This window comes from Erythrolamprus reginae, chromosome 1 (genome assembly GCF_031021105.1).
Source record: "Erythrolamprus reginae isolate rEryReg1 chromosome 1, rEryReg1.hap1, whole genome shotgun sequence".
Lineage (NCBI taxonomy): Eukaryota > Metazoa > Chordata > Lepidosauria > Squamata > Dipsadidae > Erythrolamprus > Erythrolamprus reginae.
The window spans coordinates 2,659,368-2,678,337 of NC_091950.1; the positions used below are offsets into that span (position 1 = coordinate 2,659,368).

Sequence of the window (18,970 nt, forward strand, 5' to 3'; positions counted from 1 at the left end):
TGCCCCTTACTGGCCTCTTAGGAACCTGGAGAGGTCAATCATGGAGAGTCTAAGGGATAAATGTTGGGGGTTAGGGGTTGACACAATTGAGTCCGGTAATGAGTTCCACACTTCGATAACTCGATTGTTGAAATCATATTTTTTACAGTCAAGTTTGGAGCGGTTCGTATTAAGTTTGAATCTGTTATATGCTCTTGTGTTATTGCGGTTGAAGCTGAAGTAGTCATTGACCGGTAGGACGTTGCAGCATATGATCTTGTGGGCAATACTTAAATCGTGTTTTAGGCGCCGTAGTTCTAGGCTTTCTAGGCCCAGGATTGTTAGTCTATTTTCGTAGGATATTCTGTTTTGAGTGGAGGAGTGAAGGGCTCTTCTAGTGAAATATCTTTGGACATTTTCAAGGGTGTTGATGTCTGAGATGTGGTATGGGTTCCAGACAGATGACCAGTAGTTTAGGATGGGTTTGGCAAACATTTTGTAGGCTCTTTTGAGTAGTGTAAGATTACCTGAGCAGAAGCTGCGTAGTTAACAACTCTAGAAGCCGTTTTGTCGATATTGTTGCAGTGGGCTTTAGCACTTAGGTCATTCGATATTAGTATTCCAAGGTCTTTTACTAAGTGTGGGTTAGCAGTGAGAGATTGTTTATTCAGTTCGTATGTGCGGTTTGGATTCTTTTTGCCGATGTGGAGGGTAGAGCATTTGTTGGTTGATATTTGAAGTTGCCAGGTGTTAGACCAGTGTGAGACAAAGTCCAGGTCTTTTTGGAGAGTGAGTGTGTTATCAGTGGTGTTCAAAAGTTTCACATTGTCGGCAAAAAGAACACAGTTGCTTTTGATATGGTCAGAGAGATCCTTTATGTAGAGAATGAAGAGAGTAGGACCTAGTACGCTTCCCTGGGGAACGCCGCTTATGACAGGGGCGGGGATGGAGATGGCACTACCAATTTTGACAATTTGTTGCCTGTTTGACAGGAATGCAGTAATCCAGTTGTGGAGGAGTCCTGAGATTCCATAGGATTTGAGTTTTAGGAGTAGTTTGTCATGGACCACTGAGTCGAAGGCTTTGCAAAAGTCTATATAAATTGCATCAATGGTTTTTCCTTGGTCGAGGTGGGTAGTCCAAATGTTTTTGCAGTGAAGTAGTTGTAGGTTGCAGGATAATTTCTTTCTGAATCCAAATTGTTTGTTTGAGAGTAGGTTATTAGATTCTAAGGAGAGGGTGATTGATCGATTTATAATTGATTCCATGATTTTACAAGGGATGCAACAGAGAGATATTGGTCTGTAGTTGCCACTAGTGAAGGGTCTCCTTTTTTGAAAATGGGGATGACTCCTGCTTTTGACCACAGCTTGGGGAGCGTGCTGGTCCTGAAGGATTTTTGGAAGATAATGCTTAGGGGTTCAGCTATGGCAGAAGAAAGTTTCCTTAGGAAGTATGCACAGAGACCGTGTGGTCTGGCAGATAGGGAAGGTTTGAGGTCACAGATTGCTTTTTCTACATTGTCTACAGTGAAGACGATTTGGGTTAGGTTTTTTAGTGGGTTTGAGGTGTGATTTACGAAGATGGGGGAAGAGCCATTGCTGTTAACAAAAACAGAGCCAAAAAAAGAGTTGAAGAGGTTGGCTTTGGATGGGTCATCATGGTATTCTTTGTTATTGGGTCCTACGAATGGTGGAATAGGTCTGGAGTCATTGAGTTTGTTGTTGATGAAGTTATAGAAAGCTCGGTTAGACTTGGTGTGAAGGAGGCTTTCCTCTTGTTTGCTGTGATAGTTGAGGCATTCTGCTCTTATTCGTTGGCATATGCTTTTGTAGCGGACTTTAAAGTTGGTTACTGGGGTTTTTTTGTTTCTACGCCAGAGGGAATTTTTTTTTGGTTTGTAGTTTCTTTATCGAGACAGGTATGTTATTTTTTCGTTTACCTCTGGAAGAAGTGAGTGGCACATATAGTTCTATAAACCTTTTGATTTGGAGTAAAAACATATTGTAGAGATCATCAGTGGTGATGCACTTAGAGAACAAGGATTGCCAGTTAAGGATTGAGAGATTGGCATCTATGAGATCATAGTTGGCTTTCCTGAAATTGTACTTAGGAGCCACGTTATTCTGGTGAGTGTTTAGATGATGTAGGTTGAGGTTGAAGTTGATCGTATTGTGGTCGCTGTTGGAGAAGGGTTCTTTTGTGTGCAGTCCATAGATAGCACTTTTGCTGTTGCAGAATATGAGGTCTAGACAGTTGTTGAGTCTGGTGTTGTTTGATACTAATTGTTCCAGTCCTAGATTAACAGCGTTATAGTTGGCGGTATATATAGGTTCAGTTGAGCATTCATTTAGTGACTTTTATGGGAAGAATTGCCACAATGAAGATGAATATTTTACCTAAGGTATTATTCCTGTTCCAGGTGATACCAATAAATCCAGGAGGGAAATTTAAAAAAAAATCTAACGACAATAGTCAGAAAGTTTTTATGGCAAGGGAAAAAACCAAGAATAAAAATAAATATTCTAGAGGATATTAAGGAAAGAGGAGGGTTTGCTTTTCCAAATTGGAAATTATATTATCAGGCAGCCGCCCTATCATGGATTAGAGATTGGATAGTGTTGGAGGATAAAAGAATATTAACCTTGGAGGGTTATGATTTAATGCTTGGGTGGCATGCCTTTATATGGTATGATAAAGATAAAATACACACATATTTTAAAAGAAACATAGAAACATAGAAGTCTGACGGCAGAAAAAGACCTCATGGTCCATCTAGTCTGCCCTTATACTATTTTCTGTATTTTATCTTAGGATGGATATATGTTTATCCCAGGCATGTTTAAATTCAGTTACTGTGGATTTACCTACCACGTCTGCTGGAAGTTTGTTCCAAGGATCTACTACTCTTTCAGTAAAATAATATTTTCTCATGTTGCTTTTGATCTTTCCCCCAACTAACTTCAGATTGTGTCCCCTTGTTCTTGTGTTCACTTTCCTATTAAAAACACTTCCCTCCTGGACCTTATTTAACCCTTTAATATATTTAAATGTTTCGATCATGTCCCCCCTTTTCCTTCTGTCCTCCAGACTATACAGATTGAGTTCATTAAGTCTTTCCTGATACGTTTTATGCTTAAGACCTTCCACCATTCTTGTAGCCCGTCTTTGGACCCGTTCAATTTTGTCAATATCTTTTTGTAGGTGAGGTCTCCAGAACTGAACACAGTATTCCAAATGTGGTCTCACCAGCATTCTATATAGCGGGATCATAATCTCCCTCTTCCTGCTTGTTATACCTCTAGCTATGCAGCCAAGCATCCTACTTGCTTTCCCTACCGCCTGACTGCACTGTTCACCCATTTTGAGACTGTCAGAAATCATTACCCCTAAATCCTTTTCTTTTGAAGTATTTGCTAACACAGAACTGCCAATACAATACTCAGATTGAGGATTCCTTTTCCCCAAGTGCATTATTTTACATTTGGAAACATTAAACTGCAGTTTCCATTGCAATAAGAAAGTATTTATTAGAAGTTTGGAAAGATGTAAAAAAAAAATCATTTTTTAACTATCCCAGACTGGATTTCACCACTAGAAGCAATAACTCACCCTAAATCGATACAGGAAATGAAAATATTGAGGTACAAAGATTTGTTAGACGATCAAATGAAATTAAAATCAAGGAATAAACTACAGGAAGAAGGGATTAAAATGGATTGGTGGCAATTTACTCAAATTCAGACTAAATTTCAGAGGGACAGTAAGGTTTATTTCTTTAATAAGAGTAAAAATTACTTAAGTAATTTATTAATTACAAACCAGACTAAACTAATTGGGAAAGCATATAAATATTTGATTGGTCACAAAAATATAGACTTAACCTTAAAGGACAACATGATAAATTGGTGTAGAAATATTGGTAGAAAAATTTATTTAGACATATGGGAAAGAGTCTGGACTTTGAATTGGAAAATGACAAAGTCAGTATCGCTAAAAGAAAATCAAATTAATATGTTCTATAGGTGGCATCTTCCACCAAGTAGAATTGCAAAAATGTTCCCTAATATGTCCCCATTGTGCTGGAAGTGTAAAAAAGAAATAGGTTCATATTATCATCAATGGTGGAGTTGTAGCAAAGCTAAGATATATTGGAAAATGATAGAAAGAATAATAAAAGAAATAATAAAGCAAGAGATAGAAAAAACTGCGGAATTTTACTTATTAGGTATAACTAAACAGAAAGATAAGAAATATATTTTATTCTAGTTATTCATATAACAACAGCAGCCAGGATAGTATATGCACAAAATTGGAAGGGGGAAGATATTCCCAAAGAGGAAGAGGTTATTAAGAAAATATTAGACTGCACTGAAATGGATATGATGACAAGACGGTTAAATAACCAAGAAGAATCTGAATTTTATGTGATTTGGAATAAAGTGTATATATGGATAGACAAGAAGAAGAATTAAGAATGCACAATAGTAGTATGGTTATGACTTAATTTTTGTGTTTGTACTTTGCTTAGATATGAAGTTTATGGTTTTTTTATAATAAGGTAACATAAAATTTCTTCTTTTCACTTAAAGTAATAGGTTGACTTAACATATTAATAATGTATTCTTTTTTCTGTATTCCAATTTGACTTCTTGAATAAGTGGGGTATTTGCAACCCCAATTTTATGTTAAGTGTATGTTTGTATGTTTGTCAATTTTAAGAAAATCAATAAAGTTTATTCAAAAAAAAAAAGACAAAGTCCCTCACCAAAGGCTCCTAAAAAAGCTCTTCGGCCATGGAATTAGAGGACAGGTCTTGTCCTGGATTGGGAACTGGCTAAATTGTAGGAAGCAAAGGGTGGCAATAAATGGACAATTCTCTGGATGGAAAGAAGTGAGAAGTGGTGTATCCCAAGATTTAGTTTTGGGACCTTTTCTTTTTAATTAATTCATTAAAGATCTGGATGTAGAAGTAAATAGTGAGGTAGCAAAGTTTGCTGATGACAATAAATTTTTCCGGGTAGAGAAAAGTGAAACTGATTGTCGTGAGCTCCAGAAAGATCTCTCAAAATTGAGTGAGTGGGCAACAAAGTAGCAAATGAATTTTAACCTAAACAAATGCAGTTATGCATATTGGGGCAAAGAACCCCAATTATACCTACCAACTGATGGGGACCAAGCTTTCTGAGACAACCCAAGGAAGAGATCTTGTGGTTTTGGTGGACAGCTCAATGAAAATGTCAACCCAGTGTGCAGCAGCAGTAATAAAAGCAAATTCCATGCTTGGCATGATTACGAAGGGAATTGAAATTTTATTTATTTATTTATTTATTTGTTTGTTTGTTTATTTATTTATTTATTTATTCAAAATATATTCAAAATTTATTCAAAATATATTCAAAATATGTTGGCAAGGGTTGTTTTGCCTCTCTACAAATCCACAGTGAGACAATATTTGGAGTCCTGTGTACAGTTCTGGTCACTGTACCTCAAGAAGGATATAATGGAACTGAAAAAGTTGAAAAAAAGTGAAACAAGAATGATCAAAGAAATGGAGCCCCTCCCTTATAAACCAGGTTGCAACGCCTTGGTCTCTTCAGCCTTGAAAGACGGCATTGTAGGGGTGACTTGATCAAAGGTTATAAAATCATGCATGGGATAGAAAAAGTGGATAGAACAAAATCCTTTTCTCTATCCCACAATACTAGGACGACGGGGCACTCCCTAAAGCTCATAGGTGAGAAAGTGAGGACAAATAAAGGAAGATATTTCTTCAGCCAGAAATATTTATCTTTGTTTGACCACACCTATGAGCTTTAGGGAGTGCCCCCTCATCCTGGTATTGTGTAATAGAGAAAATAATTTTGCTCTATCCACCTTTTCTATCCCATGCATGATTTTATACATGCATGAGGGGTAGAGGGTTATAAGTAACACAATCATATGGGAACTGCACAGCTGTCATGATGTCTGATTGTAATGGGCAGATTCCAACAGTTTTTGGTTAAGGACTCTCCGTAACCATTTCATTTACAAAGGTTTTTTTTTCTACTACTAATTTTTCCCGCTGCAATATAAATGAATTTATTTTCAAATGGACTGGAATGCCAAACATATTTGCACAGTAGAGTAAATGGAAACACTGAAGTAAAAGTCTGATGAACAAAAATGTCTTTTCTTTTTAGGGATTTGGATGAAAGATATACGGAACACTTCTTTACAGCACTGACAAAACTGAGAAACTTAAGTGTCCTCCGGTAAGAAAAGTGTTAGCATTTTATTTTAGATGTTATTGATAATAAAGCCAGAACATAATATTAGAAGTTTGCATAATAAACTAGATATATTGTTACAGCAGTCTCTCCTCAATTTCTCATGGTCAGCAATAGAAGATGCTTTACTAAGAGTTCCCAAAGCCTACCATGGAACTGACTTATAATTGACTCTGAGAGAAGGAAACACAATTTGGAAAACTTAAGGAAGGTTGCAGCACTTTCACTGGAATTTCTTAATAAGAGGCAGGAAATAGACTAGAACAGAACAAGATAGAATTCTTTTTTTAAAAAAATATAATCTTTATTGAAAATAAGTAGCTGTAGGGATACATAAAGCAAAAGGATTATGCAAATATTGGTACAAATTTTAACACGTTTTTTGCTGATAAAATCGCTCAGATTCGGACGGACCTTGACTCCAATTGGAAAGCAGGGGGAGGGGCTTTGGGAGCTCTTTCATACACACACACACACACACCATTTCTAGTCTGACCTCCTTCTCATTCAGGAGACAGTTACAGAATCCTAGAGATGGAAGGGATCTCAGAGGCCATCTAGTCTGACCCCCTGCTCAAGCAGGAGATTGAAACAGAATGATAGAGATGGAGGGGACCTCAGAGTCCATCTAGTCTGACCTCCAGCTCAAACTGGTGTGTCTGTGTGTATGAAAGAGAGAACTGTCCCATTCGTTCCTTCCCAAAGTAGCATTTTGTTAGGACTGTTCTGATTGGATGGTGGTGAAGTGTCCCATGTGGCCAAAAGGCTGTGGCTGAATGTGGATTTTTGTGATGAAAGGACTGGGGCAAAGAGCTAGGGGCCTTTGGGCGAGGGAGATAATGCAGTGGCCTATCAGCTATTGTGGAAGAAAGAGCTTCATCAAACTGGCGGAGGCAAAATGTCCTAAACCCAATCTGGCTACCTTCTTGAGTAGCGCAAGCAAGGCTGTTGACACGTAGCTTGGGAGATTTTAATCTACCATCACTCAGTGAATCCTCTGGGTTGGCACAAGAGTTCATGGCCACCATTTATTTATTTATTTATTAAATTTGTATGCCACCCCTCTCCGTAGACTCCGTAGACCATGGCAACCATGGACCTGACCCAAGTAATTCAGGACCCAACGCATGAGAGGGGGCACACTCTAGACATGGGATTCCTCTCAGGGCAGCTAAGTATTGATCTGATATTAAGTGGCTTAGAGTGTTGCCTTTGTCATGGCTTGGTTGTGGCTTGATTTTAAGGCTCCAATCCTTCCCTGCAGGGAGGCAGAACCGATTAGGAGCTTCCACCTCAGACACCTGATGGATCCAGAAAGTTTTCAAAGGGTGCTTATGGGGGGATGGGGGGCAGGGTCTCGTGACTGCAACAACGGGATATTTCCCTCTCTCCTGGGAAATGTCCCCAAGTCCCATTGTCCGGGGGCTCTGGTCCTTTTGGACCAGAAAGGATCTCTCCTGCAGGGAGAGTGATGCTTGGGACGCCTGGCATGGGCCGGGATGCCCCGCTGGGTGAACTGGCTTGTCTCGCACCGGCTGTGGTGAAGCCGGCCAGGCAGCCATGCCTGTTCCAACACAGCTGCAGAGACTATGCAGCCAGGAGTATAGCCAAATGATTCAATCTGGAAAGAGAATTGAAAGACTTACTTACAGAGGGGAAGCAGAGATTTTTCTGTCTATGATGGTAAGCGGAGAATGCCTGAATGGGATTTTAGACTTATTTATTTATTTATTTATTTATTTATTTATTTATTTATTTATTTATTTATTTATTTATTTATTTATTTATTATTTAGATTTGAATGCCGTATATGGGGCGGCTCACAACAAGATAGAACAAACCACAAATAATCCAAATAACTTTAAAATATTTAAAGATTTAAAAGAACCCCATATACTAACAGACACACACACAAGCATACCATGTATAAATTGAACATGCCCAGGGGAGGTGTTTCAATTCCCCCATGCCTGACGGCAAAGGTGGGTTTTAAGGAGTTTACGTAAGGCAGGAAGAGTAGGGGCAGTTCTAATCTCTGGGGGGAGTTGGTTCCAGAGAGCCAGTGCTGCCACAGAGAAGGCTCTTCCCCTGGGGCCCGCCAACCGACATTGTTTAGTTGACGGGACCCGGAGAAGGCTCACTCTGTATTTTGTTTCTCGCTTGGTTGCTGGACGGGTTTAAAATGGCCTGAGATTGAAGAAGGCAGCTAACTGTGCAATGTGGCATTTCAGCTGCCATGCAGCCATCAGGAAAAACTCACTTGGTCGCATCTCCACTTCAGTCGCTCGCTCACTCACTTCTTACTTCTCACGTGAAATTTGGCCTCATGCCAATATCATCCCAGACAAGATGGCGGTGCCCTTGAGGCACTTCTGCCCTTCTTCCTCAGAGTGATACTTTTTGCTGGTCTCTTTTGGCTTGTACAGATATTTTAAAATGTGAAACATTTTCTAACAACCAAGATGCAAGAGTCCTTGGAGGGTCTTCTAGTCCAACAATACTATTAATATACAAGAAGGATTTATAAAATGTCACTCCTGCAAAAAATCAGCTCAACACACCTGCCTTAACATAAATAAACATGTCACCACTTTTCTTCAAGATAATCCTTCATTCTACTATTTCTGCCCATCTTGTTCTCCCAAACCAGACTCCCTTGGAAATTTGTCTGATGTAATCCTATCAGCAGTCTCTAAAACTCAACAATCATACACAGAAAGCATGGAACCATGGCTTGCCTCCATAGAAAAAAACATCCAAGATCTGATAAACGCTAAAACACCAAAGCAAGCACCCTACACCACCCACCACCACCACTTTATACTCCACCTAGGCCACCACAACTTCTATCTCCAAACCCTACTACTGACATCTCCACCCTGATGCAAGATGCCATGGAACGGGGACAAAAACACCATAATGCCATACTTTTTGGCCTAGAGGAAAACAGGAAACTGATCTATCAAACATTTGTAGTATCATCCACAACCATCATCCTCAATCAATCGACCCTGACGATATCTTAGAGGTTTCTAGAAGCGGCCCTGTACCAAAGTACAGTGATGGATCAATGGCTCCCCGGTTGTGCAGAATAGTCTGCAAAAATGAAACTACCAAACAACAGTTCATTAAGACAATGAACTCCATCGCCAGAAATAATGCAAAATACAACAAACTCAGATCCAGACCAGACCTAACACTACTCCAACACTACTCCTCCGAACTCCGGAGACATTGTGACCAAGGTGAAACTAACCTCTACATTGACTACCGCTCTCATTGCATCAGGACCAAAACTCATAACCCTCCCATCTCCAAACCCACTCCCCCTCCTCAACCATCCCACACTTCTCCACCCACCAACCCTCATATACAAACGGACACCCCCCCCCAGCACTTCAAGCAACGAATAGGATAGTGTACCTCTTACTACCTCATTTCAATCCAATTTCAACTCAACTCAATCCAATCTCACCCCTGATCACAAACTCAATCTCAAATGTAAACTAATCAATACAAGAAGTATAATCAACAAGTTGTCTGAATTCCTCATCCTACTTGACACCAACTTATTTGACTTAATCTTTGTTTGTGAAACATGGCTGAATTCTTCCTATCCTGACACCTTCATCACACAAAGTAACTACCTGGTCTTCCGGTCTGACCGCGAATCCCGCAGTGGGGGTGGTGTAGCCATATTCTACAAAAGCTCACTCAATCTAAAAAACATTCAAGTTGCACATGATCTTATCCTCCTCCCTGAAAGCCTAGTTTGTGACATTTCTCTCAACACTACACTCCGTTTCCTACTGTGCTACAGAGCTCCAAACTATGACATTACCTATGCAACTAAACTAACCTACCTCTTAACTTGGGCAACCTCCTGCCCACATCCCATTATCTTCCTTGGTGACCTCAACCTACCACACATCAAATGGTCACTAAATGAATGCTCCACTGAACCTATACATACCGCCATCTATAACGCCGTCACCAGCCTAGGACTGGAACAATTAGTATCATACAACACCAGACTCAACAACTGTCTGGACCTCATATTCTGCAACAGTAAAAGTGCTGTCTATGGACTGCACACAAAAGAACCCTTCTCCAACAGCGACCACAATACGATCAACTTCAACCTCAACCTACATCATCTAAACACTCACCAGAATAACGTGGCTCCTAAGTACAATTTCAGGAAAGCCAACTATGATCTCATAGATGCCAATCTCTCAATCCTTAACTGGCAATCCTTGTTCTCTAAGTGCATCACCACTGATGATCTCTACAATATGTTCTTATTCCAAATCAAAAGGCTTATCGAACTCCATGTGCCACTCACTTCTTCCAGAGGTAGACAAAAAAATAACATACCTCTCTCGATAAAGAAACTACAAACCAAAAAAAAATTCCCTCTGGCGTAGAAACAAAAAAAGCCCAGTAACCAACTTTAAAGTCCGCTACAAAAGCATATACCAACGAATAAAAGCAGAATGCCTCAACTATCACAGCAAACAAGAGGAAAGCCTCCTTCACACCAAGTCTAACCGAGCTTTCTATAACTTCATCAACAACAAACTCAATGACTCCAGACCTATTCCACCACTTGTAGGACCCAATAACAAAGAATACCATGATGACCCATCCAAAGCCAACCTCTTCAACTCTTTTTTTGGCTCTGTTTTTGTTAACCGCAATGGCTCTTCCCCCACCTTCACAAATCGCACCTCTAACCCACTAAAAAACCTAACCCAAATTGTCTTCACTGTAGACCGTGTAGATAAAGCAATCCGTGACCTCAAACCCTCCCTATCTGCCGGACCAGATGGTCTCTTGCATACTTCCTAAGGAAACTTTCTTCTGCTCTTGCTGAACCCCTAAGCATTATCTTCCAAAAATCCTTCAGGACCAGCACGTTCCCCAAGCTGTGGTCAAAAGCAGGAGTCATCCCCATTTTAGAAAAAGGAAACCCTTCACTAGTGGACAACTACAGACCAATATCTCTCTGTTGCGTCCCTTGTAAAATCATGGAATCAATTATAAATCAATCCGTCACCCTCTACTTAGAATCTAATAACCTACTCTCAAACAAACAATTTGGATTCAGAAAATAATTATCCTGCAGCCTACAACTACTTCACTGCAAAAACATTTGGACTACCCACCTCGACCAAGGAAAATCCATTGATGAAATTTATATAGACTTTTGCAAAGCTTTCGACTCAGTGGTCCACGACAAACTACTCCTAAAACTCAAATCCTATGGCATCTCAGAACTCCTCCACAACTGGATTACTGCATTCCTGTCAAACAGGCAACAAATTGTCAAAATTGGAAGCGCCATCTCCACCGCTGCCCCTGTCATATGCGGTGTTCCCCAGGGAAGTGTATTATTTATTTTATTTTTATTTATTTATTATTTAGATTTGTATGCCGCCCCTCTCCGCAGACTCGGGGCGGCTCACAACAAAGTGAAAAAACAATTTACAACAAATCTAAATTACTGTTTAAAAATACTGTTTAAAAATATTTAAAAGACCCCATTTTCTAAACACACACATACAAACATACCATTCATAAATTGTATATGCCCGGGGGAGATGACTCAGTTCACCCATGCCTGACGACAGAGGTGGGTCTTAAGGAGCTTAGAAAAGGCAAGGAGAGTAGGGGCAGTATTGGGTCCTACTCTCTTCATTCTCTACATCAATGACCTCTGTGACCATATTGAAAGCAACTGTGTTCTTTTTGCTGACAATGTGAAACTTTTGAACACCACTGATAACACACTCACTCTCCAAAAAGATCTGGACTTTGTCTCAGACTGGTCTAACACCTGGCAACTTCAAATATCAACCAACAAATGCTCTACCCTCCACATCGGCAAAAAGAATCCAAACCGCATATACGTACTGAATAAACAATCTCTCACTGCTAACCCACACTCAGTATCGAATGGCCTAAGTGCTAAAGCCCACTGCAACAATATCGCCCAAAAAGCTTCTAGAGTTGTTAACCTGATCCTACGCAGCTTCTGCTCAGGCAATCTCACACTATTTACAAGAGCCTACAAAACTTTTGCCAGACCCATCCTAGACTACTGCTCATCTGTCTGGAACCCATACCCATCTCAGACATCAACACCCTTGAAAATGTCCAAAGATATTTCACCAGAAGAGCCCTTCACTCCTCCACTCGAAACAGAATATCCTACGAAAATAGACTAACAATCCTGGGCCTAGAAAGCCTAGAACTACGGCGCCTAAAACACGATTTGAGTATTGCCCACAAGATCATATGCTGCAATGTCCTATCGGTCAATGACTACTTCAGCTTCAACTGCAATAACACAAGAGCATGCAACAGATTCAAACTTAATATGAACCGCTCCAAACTTGACTGTAAAAAATATGATTTCAACAACCGAGTTATCGAAGCGTGGAACTCATTACCAGACTCAATTGTGTCAACCCCTAACCCCCAACATTTCTCCCTTAGACTCTCCACGATTGACCTCTCCAGGTTCCTAAGAGGCCAGTAAGGGGCGTACATAAGTGCACTGGTGTGCCTTTCATCCCCTGTCCAATTGTCTTACCTTTCTTTCACCTATCATATATATTCTCTTCCTTTCATATATCCTCTCCTCTAAGTTCACTTTTACCCTTATATATATTACCAGATGTCTATTTTTCTTCCTCTGTATTTGTGTATTGGACAAATGAATGAATAAATAAATAAATATCCTAATATACATTTCCAAACTTTGAACTAGAGGAATCAGCAGATGTATGATATTTTAGTGACTAGACTGATATTTAGCAAGATATTTAATATATTCCACTGCTGGTTGGCATTTATAGCCAAAGAAATATGCAAACAATTGTAGCCTTCTGTTAAAATGAAGCCTTCTGTGAACATAATATACTAGTTGGGAGTAAATATGAGTATTTCTACTCATAAATTAGTTTGATTAACAAAGAAGATAAAAACAAGCTTAACATAATTTCTTGATGGTAAAAGATATTAGGATGTATTAATTCATAAAATTGGATTAGAATTTTAGAATTATATAGAATTACATAGGTAAAATTAATGGAAGATGCGTAGGATAAATAAGGGTTTTATGATATGTACTGGATGATTTTATGACTTTGCATTATGAATTTAAAATATACTTGGAAAAGTAGAAGATTGATTAAAGTTAATAATAGTAAATGCTAAGTGCCTGAAAATTAATTGAGCTTGAAAATATTGAATGAAATTATAGAAAAGTAAATATGGAAATATATTAATTGATGAATTGGTGTTGAGATAAATTTTCATAGTATAATTAGATACTATGATAAATATTTTAAAAATGAAGATTTTAAAGCATGGGTTTATTAATAGTGTTTTTGGTTTTGCTTGTTCTTTTAGTTTTAATAGTAATAGATTTTGGTTTTGTTTTATTATTAATTTCTTTTAATAAGAAAGAAGGGAATTATTTTTTCCTAATTAGGAAAAAGTTGTATAAGGGTTTTTTTTTCCTTTTAAGAAGAATGTATAAGAAGGAGGAGTATGCATGATGGCCTATCTGGATTTATAAGAGGATAATGATATTAATTGAAATATAAAATAACAGAATAACATAGTGGGAAGGGACCTTATTCTGCCCCAGGACCGAGCCCCAAATAATTACGCAATAAGTTGTCTTGGGTGACATGTGTGGGAAAAAAAATCAGGCGCTAAGGCATGGGAATTTATTTATTTATTTATTTATTTATTTATTTATTTATTTATTTATTTATTTATTTATTTATTTATTTATTTATTTATTTATTTATTTATTTATTTATTTATTTATTTATTTATTTATTTATTTATTTATTTATTTATTTATTTATTCTATGCTGCTCAGTCGTGAAGGGACTGCCACTCAGACACTATACTTTTCTGCCCACACCAAAAAAAATTAGAGGGAACTTTGGTCCAACCTCCTTTTTAGGCAGGAAATCTTACACTACTTCAGACAAATAGGTACCCAACATCTTCTTAAAAACTTCCAGTGTTGGAGCATTTACAACTTCTGGTGCAGACTGTTCCACGGATTCATTCCTTGTTCTAACTGTCAGGAATTTTCTCCTTAGTTCCAAGTTGCTTCTCTCCTTGATTAGTTTCCACCCATTGCTTCTTGTTCTACTCTAAGGAGCTTTGGAGAATAGGTTGACTCCTTCTTTGTGGCAGCCTCTGAGATATTGGAACACTGCTATCGCGTCACCCCTAGTCCTAATTTTCATTAAACTAGACATACCCACAGGGACTGGCTACCATTCCCAGCCCTATCATAATGGACTGGGAGCATGCACGCCCCCGCCTATGTGCTCCTGCGCCCTGCATGTATGTACCCTGCGCATGATTCGGCTTTTGCACATGCAACCCCAAAATAGGCTAAAAGGAGGTAAGTGGTCGCTTGCTGCTGCCCGCCGCCATTCGCCCCACACACTTAAATGTGACGGTGGCTCCCTGCCTCCCTTCGCCCTGCCTGCCCAGCTCTTTGAAGCCTTTTGCCCTCCCCGACTCCCATGCCTTTCACAGCAGCAGCTCTCTGCAACCACCACCACCTTTAGCCTTGCCTGCCCACCACGCTTCTTGCAGCAGCAGCTCTGAAGCCACCACCGCCTTTTCCCCTCCCCGACCCTCATGCCTCTCATGGCAGCGGCTCTCTGCAGCTGCCACCACCTTTCGCCCTCCCCGACCCTCACGCCTCTTGCGGCAGCGGCTCTCTGCATCCGCAGCCGCTTTTTGCCCTGCCAGCCCCCCCATGCCTCTCTCTGCAGTGGCTCTCTACAGCTACAAAACAAGGTAAGAGCTGCCAGCCCCTGCCACACCGTTTGCCCTCACTCCTCCCTGCTCCTCCTGCCACGCCCCTCACCCCTGTTTACCTGGATCACCTCCTGCAGGTGAGTTTTAACAGTAATAGATTTTGGGGTTTTTTTTTTATTAATTTCTTTTAATAAAAAAGAAGGGAAATTTTTTCCCTATTAATTAGGGAAAGGTTGTATAAGCGTTTTTAGTTTCTTTTACGAAAAATGTATAAGAAGGTGAATAGGCATGACGGCCTATCTGGTTTTGTAAGAGGATGATATTAATTTAAAAGTAAAATAACAGAATGACATAGTGGGAAGGGACCTTATTTTGCCCCAGCACCAAGCCCCAAATAATTACTTAACCAGTTCTCTTGGATGACATCCGTGCTCAGGTATGAAAATGTGCCACTCAGACACTATACTTTTGTGCCCACACCGAAAAAAAAATTAGAGGGAACATTGCATGGCATAGGACCAGACTATCTCCGAGACTGTGTTCTGCCGCACAAATCCCAACAACCAGTGAGGTCCCACAGAGTTGGTCTCTTTAAGGTCCCGTTGACCAATGTTGCCTGGTGGGACCTAGGGCAAAAGCCTTCTCTGTGGGGGGGGGCCTCTGGAATCAGCTCCCCCTGGAGATTTGCACCGCCCCCACCCTCCTTGCCTTCTGAAAGAGTATAAAAGCTCATCTTTGTCGCCAGGCCTGGGATTACTAGATCTTCTCCCTGACCAACGAATGTTTTTAGTATGATTTATTGAATGAATGCCAATAATAGTTTTTAAAGTTAGAATTTTTAAAGATTATTTTATGTATATTAATTGGATTAATTATACTATTGTGTCTTTGCATATGCTGTGAGCCACCCCGAGTCCTCGGAGATGGGCGGCATACAAATCCAATTAAACTAAAACTAAACTAAACTAATCTAACAATTATCCTTCCTTTAAAAAAACCCATAAATTAATTAATTTAAATACTCTATAATCCCCCCCATAAATTAATTTAAAAACAGTTAATAAACTGTCTATGGCAGCCCCTCAAGTATTTGAAGACTGCTATTATGTTCCCCCAGACCTCTTCTTCGCTAGACTATCCATGCCTAGTTCCTGCAACCTCTTTTCATATTCTAGCTTCCAGTCCCCTTATCATTCTGGTTGCTCAATTCTGCACCCTCTCTAGAGTTTCAACATCTTTTTTGTAGTATGTTGACCCAAACTGGATACAGTACTCTAGGGTGGTATTAGTACCTCCCTAGTCTTAGAGTGTATCCCTGTGTTGATGCAACTCAGGGTTGTGTTGGCTGTTCTTTGCCGCCACTGCACATTGCTGGCTCATGTTTAGTTGGCTGTCCACCAAGATTCCAAGATCTCTCTCACAGTCACTGCTGTTGAGTGTGGTTTCACCCAGCTTGTATTTATGTTTTGGATTTTTCTTACCTAGGTGTAAGATTTTTTTCTGCATTGAACTTCATTTTGTTTGCCTGGGCCCATTGTAGAAATCTGTCAAGATCCTTCTGTATCTTGAGCCTATCCTCTGGGGTATTGGCTACTCCTGCCAATTTGGGGTCATCTGCAAATTTAATTAGTTCCCCCTCTATTCCCACATCTAGGTTGTTGATAAAAATGTTAAAGAGTACTGGGTCTAGGACTGATCCTTGTGGTACCCCACTGCTTACTTCTTTCCATGTGGACGTGGACCCTTTGAGGACTACTCGTTGGGTGTGGTTGATCAGTCAGTTGTCAATCCATCTGATTGTGTTGCTGTTTATCCTATTTTCTCTAATCTGCAGAATAGTAGATTGTGGTCCACTTTGTCGAATGCTTTACTGTAGTCTAGGCATACTAAGTCCAGTGTGTTTTGCAGGTCAATTGATTTGGCCACAGTGTTAAAGAATGGAATGAAGTTGGTTTGGCATAATTTGTTCCTGATAAAATCGTGTTGACTGTTGGCTATTATGTTGTTTGTCTCAAGGTGGTGGCAGATATTTTTCTTGATTATTTTTTCTAGTATTTTCCCAATATAATGAATGAAATGAAACAATTAAGGGCTAATTGTTAATGATTGATGAAGTGGGAAATTCCCCAAAGGAACTTCCCCAAAGTCCCCATCCCTAATATGAACATAGGGGTAAGGAAGGGGTAATTAGGCGATGAATGATTGCGAAAGATGCCTATAAATGATATGATTTCTATCAAGCAAATCACCCCAGAAAATAACTGACTTTCAGGGTCCCATTATGTGCATAACTGGCCTATTTTTTATTGACTTTATTTGACAATAAAGTTCTTTTCCTTGCTTTCTTTTGTTGGCTTCTGAAGTTTTTCTTACAGGTATAGAATCAGGCTACAGCATAACAAAATTGACAAAAGTGAAGGGAGTCTGAGAAATTTCTCAATGGGTCTAGGACAGTGATGGCGAACCTTTATTACCTCGGGTGCCAAAAAAGCAATAGCATACGCCCGAGGGCCTGCACCCATAATTCAATGCCTCCTGAGGGCAAAAAGAGCTTCCTCCACCCCTGGAGGCCCTCTGGAGGCCAGTAACAGCCTGTTTTCAAAATTCTGGTGGTCCCAGTAGGCTTGTGTTTTGCCCTCCCCTGGAGCCAGGGAAGGGTAAAAACGCTCTTCCCCATCCCCCTGGAGGCTCTCTGGAAGCCAAAAACATCTTCCCAGAGCCTCTGTGTGAACTAAATATCAGCTGGCCAGCACAAACATCCATGTTGGAGCTGAGATAGGGCAATGGCTTCTGTGCCAGCAGATACGGTTCTGTGTGACACCTGTGGCACTCATGCCATAGGTTCTCCATCATTGGTCTAGGACCTTCAGGCTCCCACCCCTGGCCATGCCTCCTTTGCCTCCAGACAACCACATCAGGAGCATCACATAATGCATTGGGACTTTTTTTTCCCCTTTGCTAAACCGGTGTGGACAGCATGGGTGGTTAATTTACTATTTACTATTGCTCAGTTGATATCATCATACACATTGTGCTATATTTATATTTATTTTTTCTTTCCTGCCTCAATATTTAACTGAACAACAAATAGATGTGTCTGTACAAGTTAGTATTATTTTCTTTCTCTTTACTGCACAGTACGATATTCCACCAAAAGAATTTCATTTAATCTGAGAAGAACCTTTCAGTCAAAATTGTAATAAATAAATATGTGAATTTCTTACAAAACTACAATGTCACATTTATTCCCTTCAGTTTGATGAACACAAATATTCCAAATTGAATAATATTTTGAAAATATATCCAAGGAAAAGCAGTTCAGTTGCCATACATGCATTCCCTTGAATTCCTATAAAAATACAATCTATAATTATTTTTCAAGAAATAATTCTGATTATTTTGAACTGCAGACTTTATGGATTCGTCCTGACTGAATCTTGCAGCAGGTATTTTACAGTATTGAGGAAAAACCAGAGATTGAGAAAGGTACTTTTGCACTTTGAGAATCAAGATGACAAAGCAATGAAACGATTGTGCGACGTGCTCAAACATCCACAATGCAAAATAGAGACATTAGAGTAAGTGACTTTTTACTTTCAATTTGATCTGCATAAGTGTCTTTTGACTGTTTTCTAAACTGCAGTTTCCATTGCTTTGACCATTTATCCAGTAAAGCTAAATCATTTGCCATATTACAGACGCCTCCAGGAATATCAAACCTATTGCACACTTTAGAGTCATGGGCAAATAGGCAAGACATCTGGTGCTGATAGGAGGAAGCAGGCAAATTCCTTTACACAGCTCCTGGTGAAGCTGGGAAGGGAAAGGAGGCAAATGCTGTGTGTGTACTGCTCTTTGGGATAGGGATGGGCAGCAGTGCATTTATTGTGAACACAGGTGATGTTAGTGAGTGT

General features: G+C 39.7%; 1 protein-coding gene across 9 annotated transcripts in view; it reads left to right on the forward strand.

Annotated features, from left to right (window-relative positions):
* LOC139162864 (NACHT, LRR and PYD domains-containing protein 12-like) overlaps positions 1-18,970 on the forward strand; it is a 128,701-nt gene that overhangs the window by 52,687 nt on the left and 57,044 nt on the right. For 8 of the 9 annotated variants that reach the window (XR_011558390.1, XM_070743765.1, XM_070743754.1 and 5 more), the window contains 2 exons: positions 6,165-6,236; positions 18,467-18,634. Coding sequence is in view for 8 of the 9 variants with exons in the window: in XM_070743765.1 (XP_070599866.1) it covers positions 6,165-6,236; positions 18,467-18,634 (240 nt within the window). In the remaining variant the exon portion in view is untranslated. The remainder of the gene's footprint in view (positions 1-6,164; positions 6,237-18,466; positions 18,635-18,970) is intronic. The other variant, XM_070743790.1, reaches the window with a different exon arrangement.